Genomic DNA, 23931 nt, shown 5'->3' on the forward strand with positions numbered 1-23931 from the left:
TCGTCGGTAGTCATGTTAACAACACAACCAACACGGTGATATCGCTCTCCGCAATCAGTGCGGTCCCAAATGGCTGGCCCGTCGGGTAATCCGCCTTTGGTCTGCTTTGACGGTTTCTTTCCTGTAAGCATCCCTTTGTGCACACATCTCACCTTTGCTGAAAAATAGAAAGAGGTTCCTATAAGTATATTTGTACTTAAATTCAATTTTATCTAACTAGTTGGTAATCCATCATAAAATCTGATTGTGTTTGATTTAAAAAAAGTGTGTGTAAACATGAAATTTTCGATGAGATTTGTAATGCTTAGCACCGCAGTTAACTTATTATTAAATAATAGAGAATGATATCAAGATGGTTTGCACAGTTAAGTTTTACTCTGCACAAAAAAATTAATCCTATCATCAGACTTTCATATGGTTTAAAGTGTTACCCTCTCCCCCCTTCCTTCGACCCAAGAAAAAATACGCTACTAATAATAATGTCGTTCATGCTCTTTCATTTGTTTGTCTTTGTAATCATGTTAGTGAGATGTGGGCTCTGCACATAAAGTTTTTATTGAGTGTTGAAGATGGTAAAAACAAACTGTTAATTCTGGCTTCTTAGTTACAGTTCAAAGTAGCACAGAGAAAAAAACAAACATAGGACACTAAGACGAATATAAATCATTATCACCCAATGCTCTCTTGGCAAACAGGTGTCTGCTAAAAACTCTCATAAACTCACTCAAAACTTATGGCCAACACTCCAGCATATTTTCACGCTACCAGCGGTATGCCTTTTTTATAAAAACAATAGCCTGTAGTGTATCCTATGACCACTCAGCTTGTCTAGGAAAAATCTAGAAATATTATTCATGCCATATGGTCTAGACTTACACTTCATATATAAATGAATTCAAGACTTATACTTCTAAATTTTATACAAATAGAGAAAATCATAGACTATATGAAAAATTTAAGTATATCACAAGATACAGTATTTTTAACATAGTAGTAGTTGACACGAATGAAAAGAAACTGTTTCTACAATATTAAAATTAAAAGGAAAGACACTTGATGTTTTTTTACCTTTACCATTGCATTCTTACAGGGCTGAAAAGAAGAAAACAAATACAGACGTGCGCATCCGACATCTCTTGCTGACTGTCACTGTAGCACTTTTTCTAGAACATTTGAGAAAACAAACATTTTATTTTTGTGCTTAGGGTTACTGAGCTATGTGCTTACTGGACGGGGGAAAACAGTTTAGGTTATAAAACTCAATCAGCATTGTAATAATACTTTGGAATACCAAATGAAACCTTAAGATTGATACAGATGCACCTATTTCCAGTACCCGCCACTTTTGCAACATATTATATATGGCACAGGAATCTAACTATTTATGGGCTATTAGTACAAAATCCAGTAGTGCTATATCTAAACTAAACATTATATTTAACATACACAAATAAAGTTTACAGACTGAAAGGCTTTATATTTCATAAGTGGTGCATACCTATTCTCTTTTCTGTGCATAGTGTTCTTAGGACTACAGAAATTCTGAAAACTAGACGCTTTATGCAAAACAGCCAAACATGAGAAGAAGCTGCAAATCGCAGAATGATCGGAACTGTCGCACCGGAATCATTTTCTACTGTTAAGACAAGAAGGATTCAATTTTATGTAACACTGTTTTTTCTTGATATCAAAAAAACATGTTGTAAAGGAACGATTAATACTGTTTTGTCTGAGACTGCATCGTAAATTGTGTTATACCAAGTGTTATGTGCTAGTGTGGAAATTTTGCTCTTAAACGTAAGTTCACGTTTATCCCGACGGGTTAGTCATCACGAAACGATACCCAGACAGGAGAATATGTTACTGTGTTACAATCAATTTCGGCTGGCTTGGACACCAACGAAGTCAAATTTTTAAACAAAAACTTCCTTACTTGCAATTTTGCTGGTATGTTGATTTTTTTAAACAATTAATTTTGTTGTATACTTAGTCATAAGTTATTAATGCACAAACAATTTTGTCATTTTCACACAATTAAAGTTATATATACATATTTCTTCATTTTGCTATTATGTTGGTATGTCATCCTGCTAAACAATCAGTTTTTGTGGAATGCATAAACATTATATGTAAGTTTTACTGTTTGCCATTATATCGGCAAATTACTCTGCTACTTTCAGTAAACAGAAAAGAAAGAAGCTCCTGTTATCACGTTGTAATTAAGTTGTGCGAAAGTTGTGCTTGCACAGAGTGATTTCTATTTACGTATAGGTATTTGCTCACATCATTTTAATTTTATGCAGATTTTTGTATTTATCGTGTTAACATATACATAACAGGCAAACATCCTTTCCCAGTGATATGTATACAGCTTAAAGTACTGTGCATACACACAGATAATCGTTTTGATCTTAGGTCATTTGTCAAAAGCCTCAACTGTCAATGCAGGAAAGAAAGTAAGATATTTTTACTTTCAGCTTTATGTGAGACTGAATTTTTCACTGTTCTTTAGAATCATTTTGTAGCATTTTTTTATATAAGCATAAGACACGGCTTACAGAAGGTTTTTTTTGTCGTTTATTGTAAAAGTTTCTTAAGTTATAAGTATGTTGCCAGTATTACTTCCAGTAGGAAGACTGCTTCTTCTTCTCATGCAACTGTAGGATGGATCAGTTTTCCAGCAGGCCCAAAACAAAGTCACGCTCAAATGTACTACGAAAAAAATTGCATCTATTATTTTTATTTTATTTTATTTTATTTTTAAGTGACAAGGAGATGATGTAATCTGACTGGTACTGATCGCTTCGCGATTCTTTACATGTTTAGTTACATTTCATTTTCATGTACACACATCAAAAAAAGTTTTGCATCACCTCGGCTCCGAGAGTTCCGAAACCTATACAGAAAACGGGAATAGGGATCAACGTAAACATCATTTCTGCCCCTTTATTGCTCATGAAAACCACACATTGCATGTTGTACCACCATACCGCCAAAACCTTCAGAGGTAATGGTCCAGATTGCTGTACAAAAAATGGTTCATATGGCTCTGAGCACTATGGGACTTAACATCTGAGGTCATCAGTCCCCTAGAACTTAGAACTACTTAAACCTAACTAACCTAAGGACAACATACATATCCATGCCCGAGGCAGGATTCGAACCTGCGACCGTAGCGGTCGCGCGGTTCCAGACTGAAGATTGCTGTACACACCGGTACCTCCAGTACCCAGTAGCACGTCCTCTTGCATTGATGCATGCCTGCATCCGTCGCTACATAATATTCACAAGTTCATCAAGGCACTGTTGGTCCAGATTGTCCCACTCTTCAATGGCGATTCGGTGTAGATCCCTCAGAGTGATTGGTGGGTCACGTCGTCCATTAACAGCCCTTTTCAATCTATCCCGGGCATGTTCGATAGGGTTCACGTCTGGAGAGCATGTTGGTCACTCTAGTCAAGCGATGTCGCAATCCTGAAGGAAGTAATTCACAAGATGTGCACGATGTGGACGCGAATTGTCGTCTATGAAGGCGAACGCCTCGTCTATATGCTGCCCATATGGTTGCACTATCGGTCGGAGGATGACATTCACGTATCGATCAGCCGTTACGGCGCCTTCCATGACCATTAGCGGCGTACGCCGGCCCCATATAATGCCACGGCAAAACCGCAGGGAACCTCCACCTTGCTGCACTCGCTGGACAGAGTGTCTAAGGCGTTCAGCCTGACCGGGTTGCCTCCAAACACGTCTCCGACGATTGTCTGGTCGAAGGCATATGCGACACTCATCGGTGGAGAGAACGTGATGCCAATCCTGAGCCGTCGATTCGGCATGTTGTTGGGTCCATCTGTACTGCGCTGCGTGATGTTTTGGTTGCGAAGATGGACCTCGCCATGGACGCCGGGAGTGAAGTTGCGCATCATACAGCCTGCCGCGCACAGTTTGAGTCGTAACACAACGTTCTGTGGCTGCACGAAAAGCATTATTCAACATGGTGGCGTTGCTGTCAGGGTTCCTCCGAGCCATAATCCATATGTAGGGGGTCATCCACCGCAGTAGTAGCCCTTTGGCGGCCTGGACGAGTCATGTCTTTGACAGTTCTTGTGTCTCTGTGTCTCCTCCATGTCCGAACAACATCGCTTTGGTTCACTCCGAGATGCCTGGACACTGCCCTTGTTGAGAGCCCTTCCTGGCACAAAGTAACAATGCGGAGGCGATCTAACCGCGGTATTGACCGTCTAGCATGGTTGAACTACAGACAACACGAGCCGTGTACCTCCTTCCTGGTGGAATGACTGGAACTGATCGGCTGTCGGACCCCCTCCGTCTAATAGGTACTGCCCGTGAATGGTTGTTTATATCTTTGGGCGGTTTAGTGACATCTCTGAACTGTCAAGGGGGCTGTGTCTGCGATACAGTATCCACAGTCAACGTCTATCTTCAAGACTTCGTGGAACCGGGGTGATGCAAAACTTTTTTTGATGTGCGTATAAAGCAGGCAGTACAATCTGTTAGGTGGTGGCTGAAAGATTCTCATTCAAGGAAGTGGATATCACGACATCTGATGTTTACTATGAAGTGCAGCAGCATAGCTTTGCTCTAGGGCTGGGTGGTCACAGAATTATGAATTAGCGATTTCTTGGCAGTAATCCATGACGTGCTGCCGCAAAGGTGCCTTAGGCCCCAAGTGCCCACTTGATGTGTAACAAGTAGCTGTTCAGCGTTGATGTCAACAAGAATTCTGCCTTCCATTCTCACGAAACGTGAGAAATTCAGAATCATCTGAGCAGTATTTCTGTGTGGCCAATCAAATGTATCTGAGCACTATAGGACTTTACATCTTAGGTCATCAGTCCCCTAGAACTTAGAACTACTTAAACCTAACTAACCTAAGGACATCACACACATCCATGCCCGAGGCAGGATTCGAACCTGCGACCGTAGCAGTCCCGCGGTTCCGGCCTGCAGCGCCTAGAACCGCACGACCACCGCGGCCGGCTTGGCTTGTGGCCAATCCTGCAATTTCTTCCCGTATTAGACACTTTGTATGCTACGTCAATCAATAGTAAAAGCCCAGTCAAACTCGGTACCAACCTTATAAATTGTTTATACGTATTTTTATGCCACTTCAGAGGAACTTTTGCAGCGTTCCTCTCTATTTTCATGACTCGACGCAATTCCGTTTGGTCACATTGACTACAAGCATACTGTCACCACTCCAACAGAGTTTGTGCTGAGAACAGTGACCTTCTTATTCTTATCATTCGCTTCCTGGCTGTGGTCCCATGCTGGTCTGGAGATGTTAAGTGTCGCTTTTTGCTATAGCATAAGGTGTTAGTTTCATATCGCAGAGTCTGTAACCTGAAAAGCTCGCATGTATCTGGCTCTTTTGAGTATCTAGAATGTGCAGTTGGGGTATTTCTCTTGCGCAAATGAGGAATTCTGATTTATACTTCTTTCAGTTTTCTTAACGATACCAGTCTATATCACTCATTATTAGCTTGAGTTTTTCATGTTAATTTTCTGTGTTTTGGTTTTCCAGGAGTAACATTGGAGTAAGGTTCCACGTTGTTTCTCAAATTTGAATAAACGTCCAGTAATTTGTGAAATCGACTTTCTTTCACGAACCCTATTTTCTGCAATGTCTCCAATCATTAGTCGACCCTTATTTAACAAATCAGGAATACACTAAGGTGTTTCAATAGCCGGCCGCGGTAGCCGAGCGCTTCTAGGCGCGTCATTCCGGAACCCCGCGACTGCTACGGTCGCAGGTTCGAATCCTGCCTGGGGCATGGATGCGTGTGATGTCCTGAGGTTAGTTAGGTTTAAGTAGTTCTAAGTTCTAGGGGACTGATCGCTTCAGATGTTAAATCCCATAGTGCTCAGAGCCATTTCAACCAATATTTCAATATGTTGGTGTTTCCATTGTGCACATAGCCAAATTATTAATGGAATGTAGCACAACATTTTGTTTATTGCGGTAGCGAGTGGGTAGCGCTCGTACGTTTTTATTTCGCAAGGGCATCGCGCCTACTCGTCATAAGCGATTTCGTCCAAATTTGTTTAATTGGACAGAAATGGAAGTGACGGAAGTGGGAGCTCCAGATGCTCAAGGGTTTAGAAGAAACAACATTTTTGACGCGGGTTGGGCGAAGCATAGTTTCTGGGCGCGGTTGACGCATCGGAAAGAGTGCAGAACAATAATCCGGGAGTCGTGGGGTCGAGTCACTGCGGGCCGTTGGGGACAACTCTAGCACGTGTAATACATAATCTGTAGAATAATAGAGGTATCTAATTTTATGTATGAATTTCTCGTGTAAGCCATAAAAATCCTTGTCATGCCTTTTATGAAAACATTAATAAATAGTTGTATTAATTAATAATAATGAATTAATTAACTGGGCATTTTTCGGTTTATTCGCAGTGCAAGTAACGTAAAAACCGAAAACAAGAAAAAAGAAAAGTGTGTTTCCACGTGGAGGCTCGATCCCGCGGACGTCTAATTAGTGCTGTGGGATCTGTCCCCTGCGCCGACCGCTGTCCGGATGATGATGAAGAAGTTCGTTTGCGGGGCGCTCAGCGTCGTGGTCATCAGCGCCCTTAATAGTTCTCAATCTTTCCATTTCCAGTTTTGCCATTTCACAAATGATGATGAGATGATTAGGACAACACAAACACCCAGTCCCCGGGCGGACTCCGCTGTCCGGAAGCTACAGTAGTATCAATAGCTTTTCCCCCGCCCGATCTGCACCAAAAATGTTATTTTTTCTAAATACTTGCTCATCAGGAGCTCCCACTTCTGCCACTTTCATTTATGCCCAAGTCCTGCACATTCGTATTCCACAAATTTGGAAGAAATCGTGACGACGAGTGGGCGCGGCCCCATTGTCAGAACTCAAACGGTTAGTAATGCAGATTAGCTTAACACGTCATCGGGGCACTAAAAGAATGATGTTCAATAAATCTGTCCGATTGCAAATGCAAATTTCAAACTGAAGAATAGACCGGAATGATTAGACACTGCATCGAATCATAAGAGTAATCTTAGCTACGTAGATATACTTACACTGACAGCAAAGGAAAGGAAATAATAAGTTCCTTCTAATAAGTTCCCTATAATTAAGGGGCTACATCTTGAATACCGTATCCAACAATGCCATATGACCTTATATTTATGCTTTCATTGTTGTGAGTGCACTTTTTTCTAAGAAGATTAAGAAAAATGCCGCCTAATAACTCATAAATAAAGCATTAAATTAATAAAATGCAATTTGAAATACATGTTTAAAATTTAGGAAAGTATACATCACTTTAGTATGTCCATAAACACTCAACACAGAGTGTCATTCCCACAAGTAGCGACGTAGCACATAGACTAATGCGGGAATTGTGATGCTGTTGAAGATACGGCGGTCTCTTAGTTCGCCTAATATAGACAGCACTCAAAATAAAAATAAGTAGCTTCGAGGTGTTGTAGACGACGCCGGAACCGAGCGAGGTTGTTTGTACACTGATCTCGTGTTCGGAAGGACGACGATTTAAAGCCGCGTTCAGACATTCATACCTACGTTTCCCGTGATTTCCTGAACATTTAAAGTAAATTGCCAGTCACTGCAATACTTTGAGAGCTTATCAAGAATGGACTGAATATTTTGCAAAATTTTTCAGACTATACTTCATTTCACATAACTACATCATCTGCGAAAATTCTTAGGTTACTATTAATATTGTTTACAAAGACATTAATATATAAATTCAGTAGCAAGGGTCCCAGAACACTTCCCTGGAGCACACCTGAAGTTACGAGGGTGTGCTGGAAAGTAATGCCTCCGAATTTTTTGTATGTGAAAACTCTAAAAACTTTTTGTGTAAGACAGACGTTATTAACATTCTACAAATTTATTCTTCATGTCTACGTATTTATATCTCAACACAGCCACGCCGGCGACGAACACTTTTCTCCCTACGAGAGACCAGTTTGTTGATACCGTCACTGTAGAATGTTTGACTTTGTTGAATGAGCTATAACCTCACCTCTGATTCCAAAGCTTCCTCACTATCAAAGTGAATTCCTCGAAGGTGTTTTTTTAATTTTTGTAAACAAATAAAAACCGCATGGGTCCAAGTTGGGAATGTATGGAGGATGATCGGTGACAGTGAACCCAAGACGTCGGACTTTTGCAGATGTCGCAGCACGTTTGTGTGTTCTGCCATTGTCACGCTGAACGTGAAGGTTTTCCGTGTGTGGACTAACTCTTCGAATTCGAAACTACGCACCGACATTTACATTACACACCGCCATCTTACACGCTACAGATCGGAGATCACTAGCGGCGGAGGGCTGCAGATATGTAGACAGGAAGAATAAAGATGTAGAAAGTTAATTACGTTTGTTTTATTTAAAAAACATCAGTTAGGAGGTATTCAGCACGCCGTCGTAGTTGTGCATTTGTCGGCGATTCTCTATTGAAGAGCCGGCCGCGGTGGCCGTGCGGTTCTGGCGCTGCAGTCCGGAACCGCGGGACTGCTACGGTCGCAGGTTCGAATCCTGCCTCGGGCATGGGTGTGTGTGATGTCCTTAGGTTAGTTAGGTTTAAGTAGTTCTAAGTTCTAGGGGACTTATGACCTAAGATGTTGAGTCCCATAGTGCTCAGAGCCATTTGAACCATCTATTGAAGATAACATGTTGTGTCCTACCTAAAAATAGTTCCTCAGTCCTGCAATACATTTCGTATCAGTGCGGAGAATTAATCAGCGTTCAACAATAAACGTATGAGAGTGAATCTGGAGATTTGTTTATTTATTACATTGTAGGCTGTTACAAATAGGCCGCGCAGTTTGAGGCGCCATGTCACCGATGGAGCGTTCCCTCCTGCCGGAGGTTCGAGTCCTCCCTCTGGCCTGGGTATGTGTGTTATTCTTAGCATAAGTTAGTTTAAGTAGTGTGTAGGTCTAGGGACCGATAACCGCAGCAGTTTGGTCCCTTAGGAATTCACACACATTTGAACATCTGTTACGAATAAATTATACAAAGGCTGTATTCATTCTTAACGAAATGATTACTGCCGGCAGTATTTTTTTGTATCCATCGGTAAATCATCTGGAGAGAAAAAGGAGTGTAATTTGTCTCGTCTGCAAATCGCTAAGAGTGGACGGATTCTAGCCGCGGCCGAGGGACGGCACGAAAGCTCCGGGGCAAGACGAAAGGAACGTTTCAGTAAAGCCTGTGTTCGTGTTGGAATAGCTACGTAGAGAGACTACACTGAAGTGACAAAAGTCAGGGGATAGCGATATGCACATAGAAAGATGGCGGTAGTGTCGCATACAAAAGGTATAAAAGGGCAATGCATTGCTGGAGCTGTGATTTGTACTCAGATGGTTCGTGTGAAAAGGTTTCCGACGTGATTATGGTCGCTCGATGAGAATTAATAGATTTTGAACGCGGAGTGGTAGTTGGAGCTAGACGCACCGGACATTCCAATTCGAAAATCATTAGGGAATTCAGTATTCCGAGATCCACAGTGTTAAGAGTGTGCCAAGAATACCAAATTTCAGGAATTACATCTCATCACGGACAACACAGTAGAAGACCGAGAGCAGCGCCGTTTGCGTAGAGTGGGATATACATCGAACGTATCTGTTAGGATAGTCGCGCGAAATTTGTCGTTAATGGGCTATAGCAGCAGACGACCGACGCGAGTGCCTTTGCTAACAGTACGAAATCGCCTGCAGCGCCTCTCCTGGGCTCGTCACCATATCGGTTGGACCCTAGACGACTGGAAAACCGTAATGATGTCGGATATCAGGTGATAAGAGCTGATGGTAGAGTTCGAGCGTGGCGCAGACACCGCGAAGCCATAGATCCAGGTTGTCAACAAGGCACTGTGCAAGCTGGTGGTGGCCCCGTAATGATGTGGTGTGGTGTGAACCTATAATTGACTGGAAATGGTTATGTTCGGCTACTTTTAGACCATTTGCAGGAATTGGAAATTTTTTTGGAAATTTGTGGCAAGTTCCTGTGAGGCCAAATTGCTGAGGTCATCGGTCTCTAGGCTTACATACTACTTAATCGAACTTAAAGTAACTTACGCTAAGGAAAACACACACACCCATGCCCGACGGAGGATTAGAATCTCCGGCTGGGAGAGCAGCGCGAACCGTGGCAAGACGCCTTAGATCGTGCGGCTACCCCGCTTTGCTGCCATTCATGGACTTTATGTTCATAAACAACGATGGAATTTTTATGGATGACAATGCGCCATGTCACTGGGCTACGATCGTTCGCGATTGGTTTGAAGAACATTGTCGACAATTTGAACGAATCATTTTGCCGCGCAGATCGCCCAACTTGAATCCCATCGATCATTTGTGGGACGTAATCGAGAAGTCAGTTGGAGTACAAAATCTTGCGCCGGCAACACTTCCCCAATTATGAGAACAGCGTGGCTCAATATTTTTGTATGGGACCTCCAACGGCTTTTCAGTCGCTGCCAAGTCGAGTTGCTGCTCTCCGACACGATATGAGGAAGTATCTGGTGACTTTTGTCACCTTAGTGTATTATCTACAACGTAACAGGAATAAAAAGTTAATTTTTCTCGTACATAAGTGTTAGGAAAGAAACTTCAAGGATTTCGAATCTACATCTCCATGATTACGCTGCAATTCACACATAAATTTCTAATATTTTTAATTTCAGCCTATCGTCGCATTTTTCAAAAAATGGTTCAAATGGCTCTGAGCACTATGGGACTTAACATCTTAGGTCATCAGTCCCCTAGAACTTAGAACTACTTAAACCTAACCAACCTAAGGACATCACACAACACCCAGCCATCACGAGGCAGAGAAAATCCCTGACCCCGCCGGGAATCGAACCCGGGAACCCGTGCGTGGGAAGCGAGAACGCTACCGCACGACCACGAGATGCGGGCTCGCATTTTTATTTATAGTATTAGCAATATCGTTCAAATTTTGAATCTTAAAACAATAAAAGACATGCTGTTTGCTCTTACGTAACTAATCTGAAACACACACACACACACACACACACACACACACACGCACACACATACACACATTTCAGATTAGTTATGTAAGATAGCAGCAGACGACCGACGCGAGGCCTTTGCTAACAGTACGAAATCGCCTGCAGCTCCTCTCCCGGGCTCGTGACCATATAGGTTGGACCCTAGACGACTGGAAAACCGTAGTCTTGTCATATATATACAGGGTGGTCCACTGATCATAACCGGGCCAAATATCTCACGAAATAAGCGTCAAACGAAAAAACTACAAAGAACGAAACTTGTCTAGCTTGAAGGGGGAAACCAGAAAGCGCTTTGGTTGGCCCGTTAGATGGCGCTGCCATAGGTCAAACGGATATCAACTGCGTTTTTTTAAAAATAAGAACCCCCATTTTTTATTACATATTCGTGTAGTACGTAAAGAAATATCAATGTTTTAGTTGGACCACTTTTTTTAGATTTATGAAAGGTGGCACTGTAATGGTCACTAACATATGGCTCACAATTTTAGACGAACAGTTGGTAACAGGTAGGTTTTTTAAATTAAAATACAGAACGTAGGTACGTTTGAACATTTTATTTCGGTTGTTCCAATGTTATACATGTACTTTGTAAACTTATCATTTCTGAGAACGCATGCTGTTACAGCGTGATTGCCTGTAAATACCACATTAATGAAATAAATGCTCAAAATTATGTCCGTCAACCTCAATGCATTTGGCAATACGTGTAACGACATTCCTCTCAACAGCGAGTAGTTCGCCTTTTGTAATGTTCGCACATGCATTGACAATGCGCTGACGCATGTTGTCAGGCTTTGTCGGTGGATCATGATAACAAATATCCTTCAACTTCCCCACACTAAGAAATCCGGGGACGTCAGATCCGGTGAACGTGCGGTGCTTCGACGACCAATCCACCTGTCATGAAATATGCTATTCAGTACTGCTTCAACCGCACGCGAACTATGTGCCGGACATCCATCATGCTGGAAGTACATCGCCATTGTGTCATGCAGTGAAACATCTTGTAGTAACATCGGTAAAACATTATGTAGGAAATCAGCATACATTGCACCATTTAGACTGACATCGATAAAATGGGGGCCAATTATCCTTCCTCCCATAATGCCGCACCATGCATAAACCCGCCAAGGTCGCTGATGTTCCACTTGTCGCAGCCATCGTGGATTTTCCGTTGCCCAGTAGAGCATATTATGACGGTTTACGTTACCGCTGTTGGTGAATGAGGCTTCGTAGCAAAATAGAACGCGTGCAAAAAATCTGTCATCGTTCCGTAATTTCTCTTGTGCCCAGCGGCAGAACTGTACACGACGTTCAAAGTCGTCGCCATGCAATTCCTGGTGCATAGAAATATGGTACGGGTGCAATCGATGTTGATGTAGCATTCTCAACACCGACGTTTTTGAGATTCCCGATTCTCCGCAATTTGTCTGCTGCTGATGTGCGGATTAGCCGCGACAGCACCTGAAACACCTACTTGGGCATCATCATTTGTTGCAGGTCGTGGTTAACGTTTCACATGTGGCTGAACATTTCCTGTTTCCTTACATAACGTAACTATCCGGCGAACGGTCCGGACACTTGGATGATGTCGTCCAGGATACCGAGCAGTATACATAGCACACGCCCGTTGGGCATTTTGATCACAATAGCCATACATCAACACGATATCGACCTTTTCTGCAATTGGTAAACGGTCCATTTTAACACGGGTAATGTATCACGAAGTAAATACCGTTCGCATTGGCGGAATGTTACGTCATACCTCGTACTTGTACGTTTGTGACTATTACAGCGCCATCTATCACAAAGCGGAAAACGTGGTCCAACTAAAACATTCATATTTCTTTACGTACTACACGAATATGTAATAAAAACTGGGGGTTCTTATTTAAAAAGTAACGCAGTTGATATCCGTTTGACCTATGGCAGCGCCATCTAGCGGGCCAACCATAGCGCCATCTGGTTTCCCCTCTGAAGCTAGACAAGTTTCGTCCTTTTTAGTTTTTTCGTTTGACGCTTATGTCGTGAGATATTTGTCCCGGTCACGATCAATGGACCACCCTGTATATATAGAAAATGAAAAACGAACATCCACCACAACAGGACCATGGAATGATTCCATTCAAAAATAATCACCACACACATCAATACATTTATCCCACTGGGAGGCAACCGATTCCCGTTTCATAGATCGCGGTCGGCCGCTGAAGGATGTTCAACAGTACATAGTCTTGCACTTCCTCTTCCGACTGAAACCGACGTCCGCGCATGTCTTTCTTCAGGCAGCCAAAGACGTGAAAATCGCACAGTGAAAGATCCGGACTCTGCGGAGGATGTTTCAGTGTTTCCCAACCAAATCGCTGTATCGTAGCCTTCGACCAATTAGCAGTGTGGGGGCGGGCGTTATTTTGCATGAGGATGATTGTGCCCGACAGCACTCCTGTGCGCTTTGACTGCAGTTTATGCAAAATGTTTTCATAGCGCTGTGTAGTGATTATGGTTCCACACTTGAGGAACTCGAAGAGCAGATGGCCCCTGCAGTCGAAGAAGAAGGTCATTATAACCTTACCGATACTTTTGCGAACAGCTGTGGATTTCCTCGGCGAGGTAGATGTGGCATGTTTCCAATGTTCTATATCTACATCTACATCCAGACTCCGCAAGCCACCTGACGTAGCCCAAATGGAAAGGAACACTTCCTACTTAAATTTCTGCACCCTACACTGTTGGCAGTTTTGTGTAGGTGTCAGTTACGTGATTTTATTTCTGTGATTACAAAATAGAGTCGAATGTATGCACTGGGTCGGCGAGGCAGCTAGTTCATGACGATTCGGTCAACCAAGTAAATGAATGTACTGAACAATCTGCAAACCACCACAGGGAGCCCGTGTGTCAGGATGCTCATCGAGTGTGCCGCAACGGTGTTCTGATAGAAATATAAGTCTGAGAGAAGAACATATGGTGGTCTGTTGGGTTGATGATAGGTTCCTATGATTGTGGTCTGGGTTCCATTCCAGCTTCTTCCGATCATTTTTAATAGGGATAGACAGATTCCATTCTCTTCTGACTACGCCAAGTGAAGAAAGTATAATGGCATCGTGGTATGAAATTCACATTAAACATGATATTCCTTCTCTTCCAAGTAGAAGTTACGCTGAACCTCAATAAAGTCAGGAGTGGCGAAATGTGGGAACTCTAGCACCAGTAACCTTTGTTATACAAGTTATTTATTTCTAGTGACGAAATAAACGCTATGTAGGGTCACTGGACACTTATTCCATCTTTTATTTTAGCTTCTGTATGCCAATAAAATTGGTTCTGAGCTTGGAATGCAACTCAGACCGCCCTTAACGCGGAATTTGATCCCTTCGCGACAACACACCTCGACTACAATTTGTTGAAAACTGCAGATTCCTCAACATGTCCACATATTGCGCGTGAATGGGTTCGAATCCTAGTCCGGCACCAAAGATATAATTATGTATTATCAAGCTCTAGCATGAGAACACCTATCTGCTGGTGGATAATAATTTTGATCTTTAATGCATTTTCATTCGTTGTCAACACTAACGATATCTGACGTTTTTGACTCCCAGTGAGACACAGAACTATTTGAGAGATCACTGTAAGTTCAAGGATGTTATTCCGAGCTGCTGGTGGAGACAAATTCGGTAGCTGATGTCTCTTTGTGTGTACTCAGCAACGATATGGTTCAAATGGCTCTGAGCACTATGGGACTTTACTGCTGAGGTCATCAGTCCCCTAGAACTTAGAACTACTTAAACCTAACGACATCACACACATCCATGACCGAGGCAGGATTCGAACCTGCGACCGTAGCGGTAGCGCGGTTCCAGACTGTAGCGCCTAGAACCGCTCGGCCACTCCGGCCGGCAAACAACGATATGTGTGGGGTTCGATTCCCACTCAGCACTGAACTCTTCGTCATATTATTTCTAGTTCAAACATACTCACATGTCGCTGCTGGTGTAACAAACCCATATTTAACGTTCGTTTTCTCTAGAATATTACAGCGATAGGTGCCGGGTTGGAGTCCTGGGAAGGAAAAAATTAATGTTTCGTCTCGTCATTTCAGTTAAAACATCTAGCTACTGCTGAGAGCCGGCCGCGGTGGTCTAGCGGTTCTAGGCGCTCAGTCCGGAACCGCGCGACTGCTACGGTCGCAGGTTCGATTGGGATTGTTTGGGGGAAGAGACCAAACAGCGAGGTCATCGGTCTCATCGGATTAGGGAAGGACGGGGAAGGAAGTCGGCCGTGCCCTTTCAAAGGAACCATCCCAGCATTTGCCTGGAGCGATTTAGGGAAATCACGGAAAACCTAAATCAGGATGGCCGGATTCGGGCGCAGGTTCGAATTCTGCCTCGGGCATGGATGTGTGTGATGTCCCTAGGTTAGTTAGGTTTAAGTAGTTTTAAGTTATAGGGGACTGATGACCACAGATGTTAAGTCCCATAGTACTCAGAGACATTTGAACCATTTTTTACTGCTGAGAAAATCCGATATGTCACAGTTGATTATGCTTCGATAACAATCTGATTAGGTTCTGGGTTCGAATCCCTGTCCAACACAAAGCTTTACCTCACGGCATTTCAAGTAAGTTACTTGTGAAGAAGAAATACTGAACATCTCTCGTAGTTCGTTAACAGGGACAATAGATGCTGGGTAGGAATTCGCGTCCGTTAAAAATGTTTATGTTATGTAATTTAAAGGTTATATTCGCTAACTGATACTGTCTAAAATCGTGGTATATCACTCTCTGTTTACCTAGTCAGGAATGACTGTTAGTTTCCGTCAGTCACGAAATCTTAGTCTGCATGACCTGGGTTTGAATCCATATGCAGAACGAGACGGTTCTTCGTGACATTTGAAGTTCACACATATTCTCAACTAGCTGCTCGTGAATAACTTTTAATTTTTAATGTCATTTTGTTTTAAATAACAAGTACGGTATGTTACTTTGAAGAGGAAATCATGAATACGACGATCTTACTACGTGCATTGTCTATCTGACGTAATAATGAGAGTGGTAACATTATTGCAATAAATGTGAGCTTACAAGCCTTAAGGTCAGTCTTATCTGTGATTAGGTGTTCCTTGATATTTGTAGTATCGTGGTATTACTTCACATCTTGAGTTCTTACGATACAGAGCAGAGTTTTCTAGCGGTGACTTTTTGGAACCATTTTCAATAGTCAAACGACTGTACCAAGGAGCGATTAGAGGACCTGCTAGACAGCTACGTTATGTGGGTTGCATGCGTATCAGGCGAAATGCAATTCAGGTCGTTCGGATACTTTTGAGCATGTCTGTACATTAGTATTTTCTGCAGAGACGATTGGCATTTGAACCATGTCGATGCGTCAACATCGATATCGCGGCGCAGCACCCCCTGCCGGTAAAATGTACCTGCGCCTCCCTTTGACGTTATAAACTGAAGGTAATGGATCACGTTTTCTCCATCAGTGCGGGACGAAGTTCTTTTGGCAGTGCAACAGGTATGTGGAGAATTGTTCACGGAATGCCATAAAACACGCCAGATGGGTCAGGTCATACCACCGAGACCACTCCCAAGGAGATCGACAGCTCATTCCAAAGTCATTGTAGGGCAGATCCGCATCCTCCTTGGCTCTGGCACAAATGTGGAACAGTGTAACACATCGTACACTATCCGGGGTGACAGTCTGTCGCCATTTATTGCAGCATGGGTTACGTGTGCGTCGTCCACTTCTCCGCCTACCTTTGACGAATGTACAGAAACACAAGAATGGTGTATGGAACGACGTCACTGGGGACATGAATGGCACTAGATAGTGTTTTCGGGCGAATCCAGGTTCTTTTTGTTTGAAAATGATGGACGCATTTTGTTTCATGGAAGACAGGGGGATTGGCATCACAGTGACTGAATTCGCACAAGATAAACTACGCAAACTCAAGGCCTTACGGGGTGGGGTGCTATTGGGTACAACCACAAATCACGGTTGTTGTGCATCCAGGGTGAATGACATCCTGCGACCAGTAGCCGTACCCTTTCTGCACAACTCCCCAGATGTCATTTTTCAGCAAGACAACGTGCGACCACATGTTACTGCAGGATGACGTGCCTTCTTGGTGTCACAGGATGTCAACCTTTTGCCCTGGGCCGCCAGATCACCAGACTCGTCGCCAGTCGAAAATGTGTGGGATGTGGTGAAACGACGGGTACAGCGCTGTGACCCAATACCAATCATAACACATGAACTTTGGAACCAGGTGAATGCAGCATGGATGGCTATATCACAGCACGCCATTCGCGCCTTATACGCGTCAGTGCTATCACTCATGGAACAAGTAATCAGGGCCCATGGTGGACTCTGTGCCTACAAGGCAACAGGACACACGGTGAACGGAGGTGACTGAAATGCTAATCAAGTGGTTCAAATGGCTCTGAGCACTATGGGACTTAACACCTGAGGTGATCATGTAACAACACCAACGCTATACTATTGTACACATTATAGTGTATTGTTGTGTATTTATGGGTTGTCCATATTAGTACAGAAAGTGAAATTATTAGTTCAGTAGATTTTCTGGTTTTAAAATTTACCATATTATGCAGTGTTATTACGTGTTGTTTTGTATGAACATACACCAACTTGTACAGGGAAGAAACTACTCAGTTAATGCCTAATTAGGCTGGCGACCGTATTATTAACAATTTGGTAGCATCTGCTGTGTTGTTTCTTGTCCGTCCTAACGTGTGGTTGCACTCCGGAATTGCTTGACGTATCATTGTTATTACTGAGTGAGTGTACGTCTGATTTGCGTCCATTCAGGTACACGCGGTCAAAATCTATACAAAAATCCTTTCTCTTAAGGTGAAGCCCGTCAAATTACCATAGTACAGGCTTTAAACAGTATCGTGTGCATTAGCGCAGTGTTACAATCAGTCCCCTAGACTTAGAACTACTTAAACCTAACTAACCTAAGGACATCACGCACATCCATGACCGAGGCAGGATTCGAACCTGCTACCGTAGCAGCAGCGCCGTTCCAGACTGAAGTGCCTAGAGCCGCTCGGTCACAAAGGTCGGCGAAATGTTAATCAATTCTCCTTCTTTAGGGCCAGGAGCATAATGCATGGCTGAAAACGGCATAATTATTAGAGTAGATGCACCAGGCAGCTGCTATTTAGTGCATCTACTCTAATAATCATGTCGTTATCAGAAATGCTAATCATTTCTGCGGAACATACTAATGTACATGTCCTTTGATTATGAGCGTCCTACCTCTAGTCGCTCAAGGTGTTCTGTTTTTTTCTGAACATGACTGTATATGTGCAGTGCGCACCTTTCATACGTCTTTAATGTACACACAATACAAAGTCAGGAATTACAAAGAAGTGAGGGAGAACATGTTACCCGGCCTCTGTGACCGAGAGGTTCTAGGCGCTTCAGTCTGGAACCTCGTGACTGCTACGGTCGCAGGTTCGAATCCTGCCTCGGGTATGGACATGTGTGATGTCCTTAGGTTAGGTAGGTTTAAGTAGTTCTAAGTTCTGGTGGATTGAAGACATGTTAAGTCCAATAGTGCTGAGAGCCATTTGAACGATTTTGAGAACATGTTAGGAGGTGTTGCCCTCTATATGTGGCACTTCAAGAAGATGAAATCAATGTGTTAAAACAAAACAGCTACAAAGTTAAATTGTGGTCAATGAGTAGAATTAAAACTAGAATGGAAGAGAACCTCGTAGTTCACATATGAAACAAGTTTTCCTCTACCTCGTTTATTAGTGCCCATCTTTTGCAAGTATTCTATCCCACGGCGTTGATTTCCATGGCTCTGAAACAGGGACAGCGTGTTGTTGAACTCCGGTGCTGAGCTGGTCTCATCGACCGATGCAAACGCCGTGGCGGCGTAACTGTTTCAAGATGTATTTGGCGGCGTGTCTCTATAAACTGTCTTCATAAAATTCGGAATAGCTATGCATTTTTAAGTTAATTTTTCATTGGGCAGTTTGTCTGGATCCTTAAAGCGACACGCAAATGCATAGATAAATGTGACAACAGACTGCAATAAATATCTACACTTGACCCAGTGACAAGCTTCCAGTTACACGTGAAGAATTTGGCAAAGAGTTCACATATCCCTTTACAGACTATTTCTCTGCCGTTCCACTCTCGAATATCGCATGGAGTAAATGAGCATGTTAATCTTTCGGCGCAAGCTCTGATTTCTCTTATTTTATCGAGATGGTCATTTCTTTCGATGCAGTTGGAGGTAAACAAAATATATATGGTTCTCGGGCGAGACGTCGGATGTCATAGTGAAAACTCCACAATATTTCTTCAGCGCAACTCGCCGACATCTTCAGGTGCGACGAACACACTGCTAAGGCAAGACCAGAGCCCCCTATTTATTAAATAGGGGGCTTTGGTCCTGCCTTAGCTGCGTGTTCGTCGCACCTGAAGATGTCGGCCAGTTGCGCTTTAGAAATATTGTGGAGTTTTCACTATGACATCCGACGTCTCGCCCGAGAACCATATACAGGGTGTTACAAAAAGGTACGGACAAACTTTCAGGAAACATTCCTCACATACAAATAAAGAAAAGATGTTATGTGGACATGTGTCCGGAAACGCTTAATTCCGATGTTAGAGCTCATTTTAGTTTCGTCAGTATGTACTGTACTTCCTCGATTCACCGCCATGATTTCATTCGGGATACTCTACCTGTGCTGCTAGGTTAGGTTAGTGTTGTTTTAACGTCCCGTCGACAACGAGGTCATTAGAGACGGAGCGCAAGCTCGGGTTAGGGAAGGATGGGGAAGGAAATCGGCCGTGCCCTTTCAAAGGAACCATCCCGGCATTTGCCTGAAACGATTTAGGGAAATCACGGAAAACCTAAATCAGGATGGCTGGAGACGGGATTGAACCGTCGTCCTCCCGAATGCGAGTCCAGTGTGCTAACCACTGCGCCACCTCGCTCGGTGTGCTGCTAGAACATGTGCCTTTACAAGTACGACACAACATGTGGTTCATGCACGATAGAGCTCCAGCACATTTCAGTCGAAGTGTTCGTACACTTCTCAACAACAGATTCGGTGACAGATGGATTGGTAGAGGCGGACCAATTCCATGGCCTCCACGCTCTCCTGACCTCAACCCTCTTGACTTTCATTTATGAGGGCATTTGAAAGATCTTGTCTACGCAACCCCGGTACCAAATGTAGAGACTCTTCGTGCTCGTATTGTGGACGGCTGTGATACAACACGCCATTCTCCAGGGCTGCATCAGCGCATCAGGGATTCCATGCGACGGAGGGTGGATGCATGTATCCTCGCTAACGGAGGACATTTTGAACATTTCCTGTAACAAAGTGTTTGAAGTAACGCCGGTACGTTCTGTTGCTGTGTTTTTTCATTCCATAATTAATTTGATTTGAAGAGAAGTAATAAAATGAGCTCTAACATGGAAAGTAAGCGTTTCCGGACACATGTCCACATAACATATTTTCTTTCTTTGTGTGTGAGGAATGTTTCCTGAAAGGTTGGCCGTACCTTTTTGTAACACCCTGTATACATGTCCGTCGGGAAAGCCTCAAGCAACACGTAAACAAAATACTTTAGCAATCGGAAGAGAAAGTCGTTGAATGTTAGGTTATTAAGAAAGAAAGAGCCTCACATTTGGATATAAGATTTTTATTTGAGATATGATTGTTCGGCAGTGAGTGGGTGTAATAAATGGGACAGCTCGAACCGGTGAGGAGGTGAGGGAGGTGCTAGCCGATGTAAGCCTGGGTGTGGAGCGGCGCGAAGCCGACGGCGGCGGGCACCTTGGCGACGCCGAAGGGGCCGACCGGCTTCTGTAGCCCCGCTGGCGGGCCGACCGCCGCCTTGCCGCCTACCACGGCCGCCTCGCGGTGCACGACGGCGTTGAAGCCGTTGACGGGGTCCGCCGTGTACTCGACGGTGCGGCGCGAGCCGTCCGCCTCGAGCAGCGTGTAGCTGCCCTGCACCACGTCGCCGTCTCGCGTCTCCTGCTGGCCCTTGTTGTCGCCGGTCAGCGAGTCCGCGATGTCGTACGCGTAGCTGTACTGCGGGCTGGGGTCGAAGTCGGTGTCTGCGCCCGCCACGGCCTTCACCACCGGCGCGGGGCCCCTGGCCACGACGGCGAGCGGCGACCCCGCCGTCAGCACCCCGTGTCCTCCGATGATGCCACCGCACGCCACGCCCACCAGCGACGCTAGCACCAGTACCTGCAGTGGGGAAAACACATACCATCTTCAGCGCAGGTCGCAGACTTACACTACTGGCCATTAAAATTGCTACACCAAGAAGAAATACAGATGATAAACGGGTATTTATTGGACAAACATATTATACCAAAAATGACATGCGATTACATTTTCACGCAATTTGGGTGCATAGATCCTGAGAAATCAGTGATCAGAACAACCACCTCTGGCCGTAATGACGTCTGTCTGTAGTAGGGTTTTGGAGCATATACTGTATTCAAACATTATGAATCACCTCGAAGGGTACGATCTATTGATACGTAATCAGCATGGTTTCAGAAAACATCGTTCTTGTGCAACGCAGCTAGCTCTTTATTCGCCCGAAGTAATGGCCGCTAGGGACAGGGGATCTCAAGTTGATTCCGTATTTCTAGATTTCCGGAAGGCTTTTGACACCGTCCCTCACAAGCGACTTCTAATCAAGCTGCGGGCCTATGGGGTATCGTCTCAGTTGTGCGACTGGATTCGTGATTTCCTGTCAGGAAGGTCGCAGTTCGTAGTAATAGACGGCAAATCATCGAGTAAAACTGAAGTGATATCAGGTGTTCCCCAGGGAAGCGTCCTGGGACCTCTGCTGTTCCTGATGTATATAAATGACCTGGGTGACAATCTGAGCAGTTCTCTTAGGTTGTTCGCAGATGATGCTGCAATTTACCGTCTAGTAAGGTCATCCGAAGACCAGTATCAGTTGCAAAGCGATTTAGAAAAGACTGTTGTATGGTGTGGCAGGTGGCAATTGACGCTAAATAACGAAAAATGTGAGGTGATCCACATGAGTTCCAAAAGAAATCCGTTAGAATTCGATTACTCGATAAATAGTAAAATTTATCAAGGCTGTCAATTCAACTAAGTACCTGGGTGTTAAAATTACGAACAACTTCAGTTGGAAAGACCACATAGATAATATTGTGGGGAAGGCGAGCCAAAGGTTGCGTTTCATTGGCAGGACACTTAGAAGATGCAACAAGTCCACTAAAGAGACAGCATACACTACACTCGCTCGTCCTCTGTTAGAATATTGCTGCGCGGTGTGGGATCCTTAACAGGTGGGACTGACAGAGGATATCGAATGGGTGCAAAAAAGGGCAGCTCGTTTTGTATTATCGCGTAATAGGGGAGAGGGTGTGGCAGATATGATACGCGAGTTGGGATGGAAGTCATTAAAGCAAAGACGTTTTTCGTCGCGGCGAGATCTATTTACGAAATTTCAGTCGCCAACTTTCTCTTCCGAATGCGAAAATATTTTGTTGAGCCCAACCAACATAGGTAGGAATGATCATCAAAATAAAATAAGAGAAATCAGAGCTCGAACAGAAAGGTTTAGGTGTTCGTTTTTCCCGTGCGCTGTTCGGGAGTGGAATGGTAGAGAGATAGTATGATTGGGTTCGATGAAACCTCTGCCAAGCACTTAAATGTGAATTGCAGAGTAGTCATGTAGATGTAGATGTAGATACGCCTGGGCATTGAGTCAAACAGAGCTTGGATGGCGTGTACAGGTACAGCTACCCATGCAGCTTCAACACGATACCACAGTTCATCAAGAGTAGTGACTGGTGTATTGTGACGAGCCAGTTGCTCGGCCACCGTTCACCAGACGTTTTCAGTTGGTGAGAGATCTGGAGAATGTGCTGGACAGGGCAGCAGTCGAATATTTTCTGTATCCAGAAAGGCCCGTACATGACCTGCAACATGCGGTCGTGCAATTTCCTGCTGAAATGTGGGGTTTCGCAGGGATCGAATGAAGGGTAGAGCCACGGGTCGTAACACATCTGAAATGTAACGTCCATTGTTCAAAGTGCCGTCAATGCGAACAAGAGGTGACCGAGGCGTGTAACCAATGGCACCTCGTACCATCACGTCAGGTGATACTCCAGTATGGCGATGACGAATACACGCTTCCAATGTGCGTTCACCGCGATGTCGCCAAACACGGATGCGACCATCATGATGCTGTAAACAGAACCTGGATTCATCCGAAAAAATGACGTTTTGCGATTCGTGCACCCAGGTTCGTCGTTGAGTACACCATCGCAGGCGGTCCTGTCTGTGATGCAGCGTCAAGGGTAACCGGAGCCATGGTCTCCGAGCTGATAGTCCATGCTGCTGGAAACGTCGTCCAACTGTTCGTGCAGATGGTTGTCTTGCAAACGTCCCCATCTTTTGACTCAGGGATCGAGACGTGGCTGCACGATTCGTTACAGCCATGCGGACAAGATGCCTGTCATCTCGACTGCTAGTGATACGAGGCCGTTGGGATCCAGCACCGCGTTCCGTATTACCCTCCTGAACCCACCGATTCCATATTCTGCTAACAGTCATTGGATCTCGACCAACGCGAGCACCAATGTCGCGATACGATAAACCGCAATCGCGATAGGCTACAATCCGACCTTTATCAAAGTCGGAAACGAGAAGGTACGGATTTCTCCTCCTTACACGAGGCATCACAACAACATTTGACCAGGCAACGCCGGTCAACTGCTGTTTGTGTATGAGAAATCGGTTGGAAACTTTCCTCATGTCAGCACGTTGTAGGTCGCCACCGGCGCCAACCTTGTTGAATACTCTGAAAAGCTAATCATT

At 44.1% G+C, this 23931-nt stretch overlaps 1 protein-coding gene across 1 annotated transcript in view; it reads right to left on the reverse strand.

Annotated features, from left to right (window-relative positions):
* LOC124555936 (cuticle protein-like) overlaps positions 1-23931 on the reverse strand; it is a 54204-nt gene that overhangs the window by 22652 nt on the left and 7621 nt on the right. Inside the window, exon 2 of the mRNA XM_047129987.1 lies at positions 20848-21309. Within this exon, the coding sequence (XP_046985943.1) occupies positions 20848-21309 (462 nt within the window). The remainder of the gene's footprint in view (positions 1-20847; positions 21310-23931) is intronic.

Source organism: Schistocerca americana, chromosome X (assembly GCF_021461395.2).
Source record: "Schistocerca americana isolate TAMUIC-IGC-003095 chromosome X, iqSchAmer2.1, whole genome shotgun sequence".
NCBI lineage: Eukaryota > Metazoa > Arthropoda > Insecta > Orthoptera > Acrididae > Schistocerca > Schistocerca americana.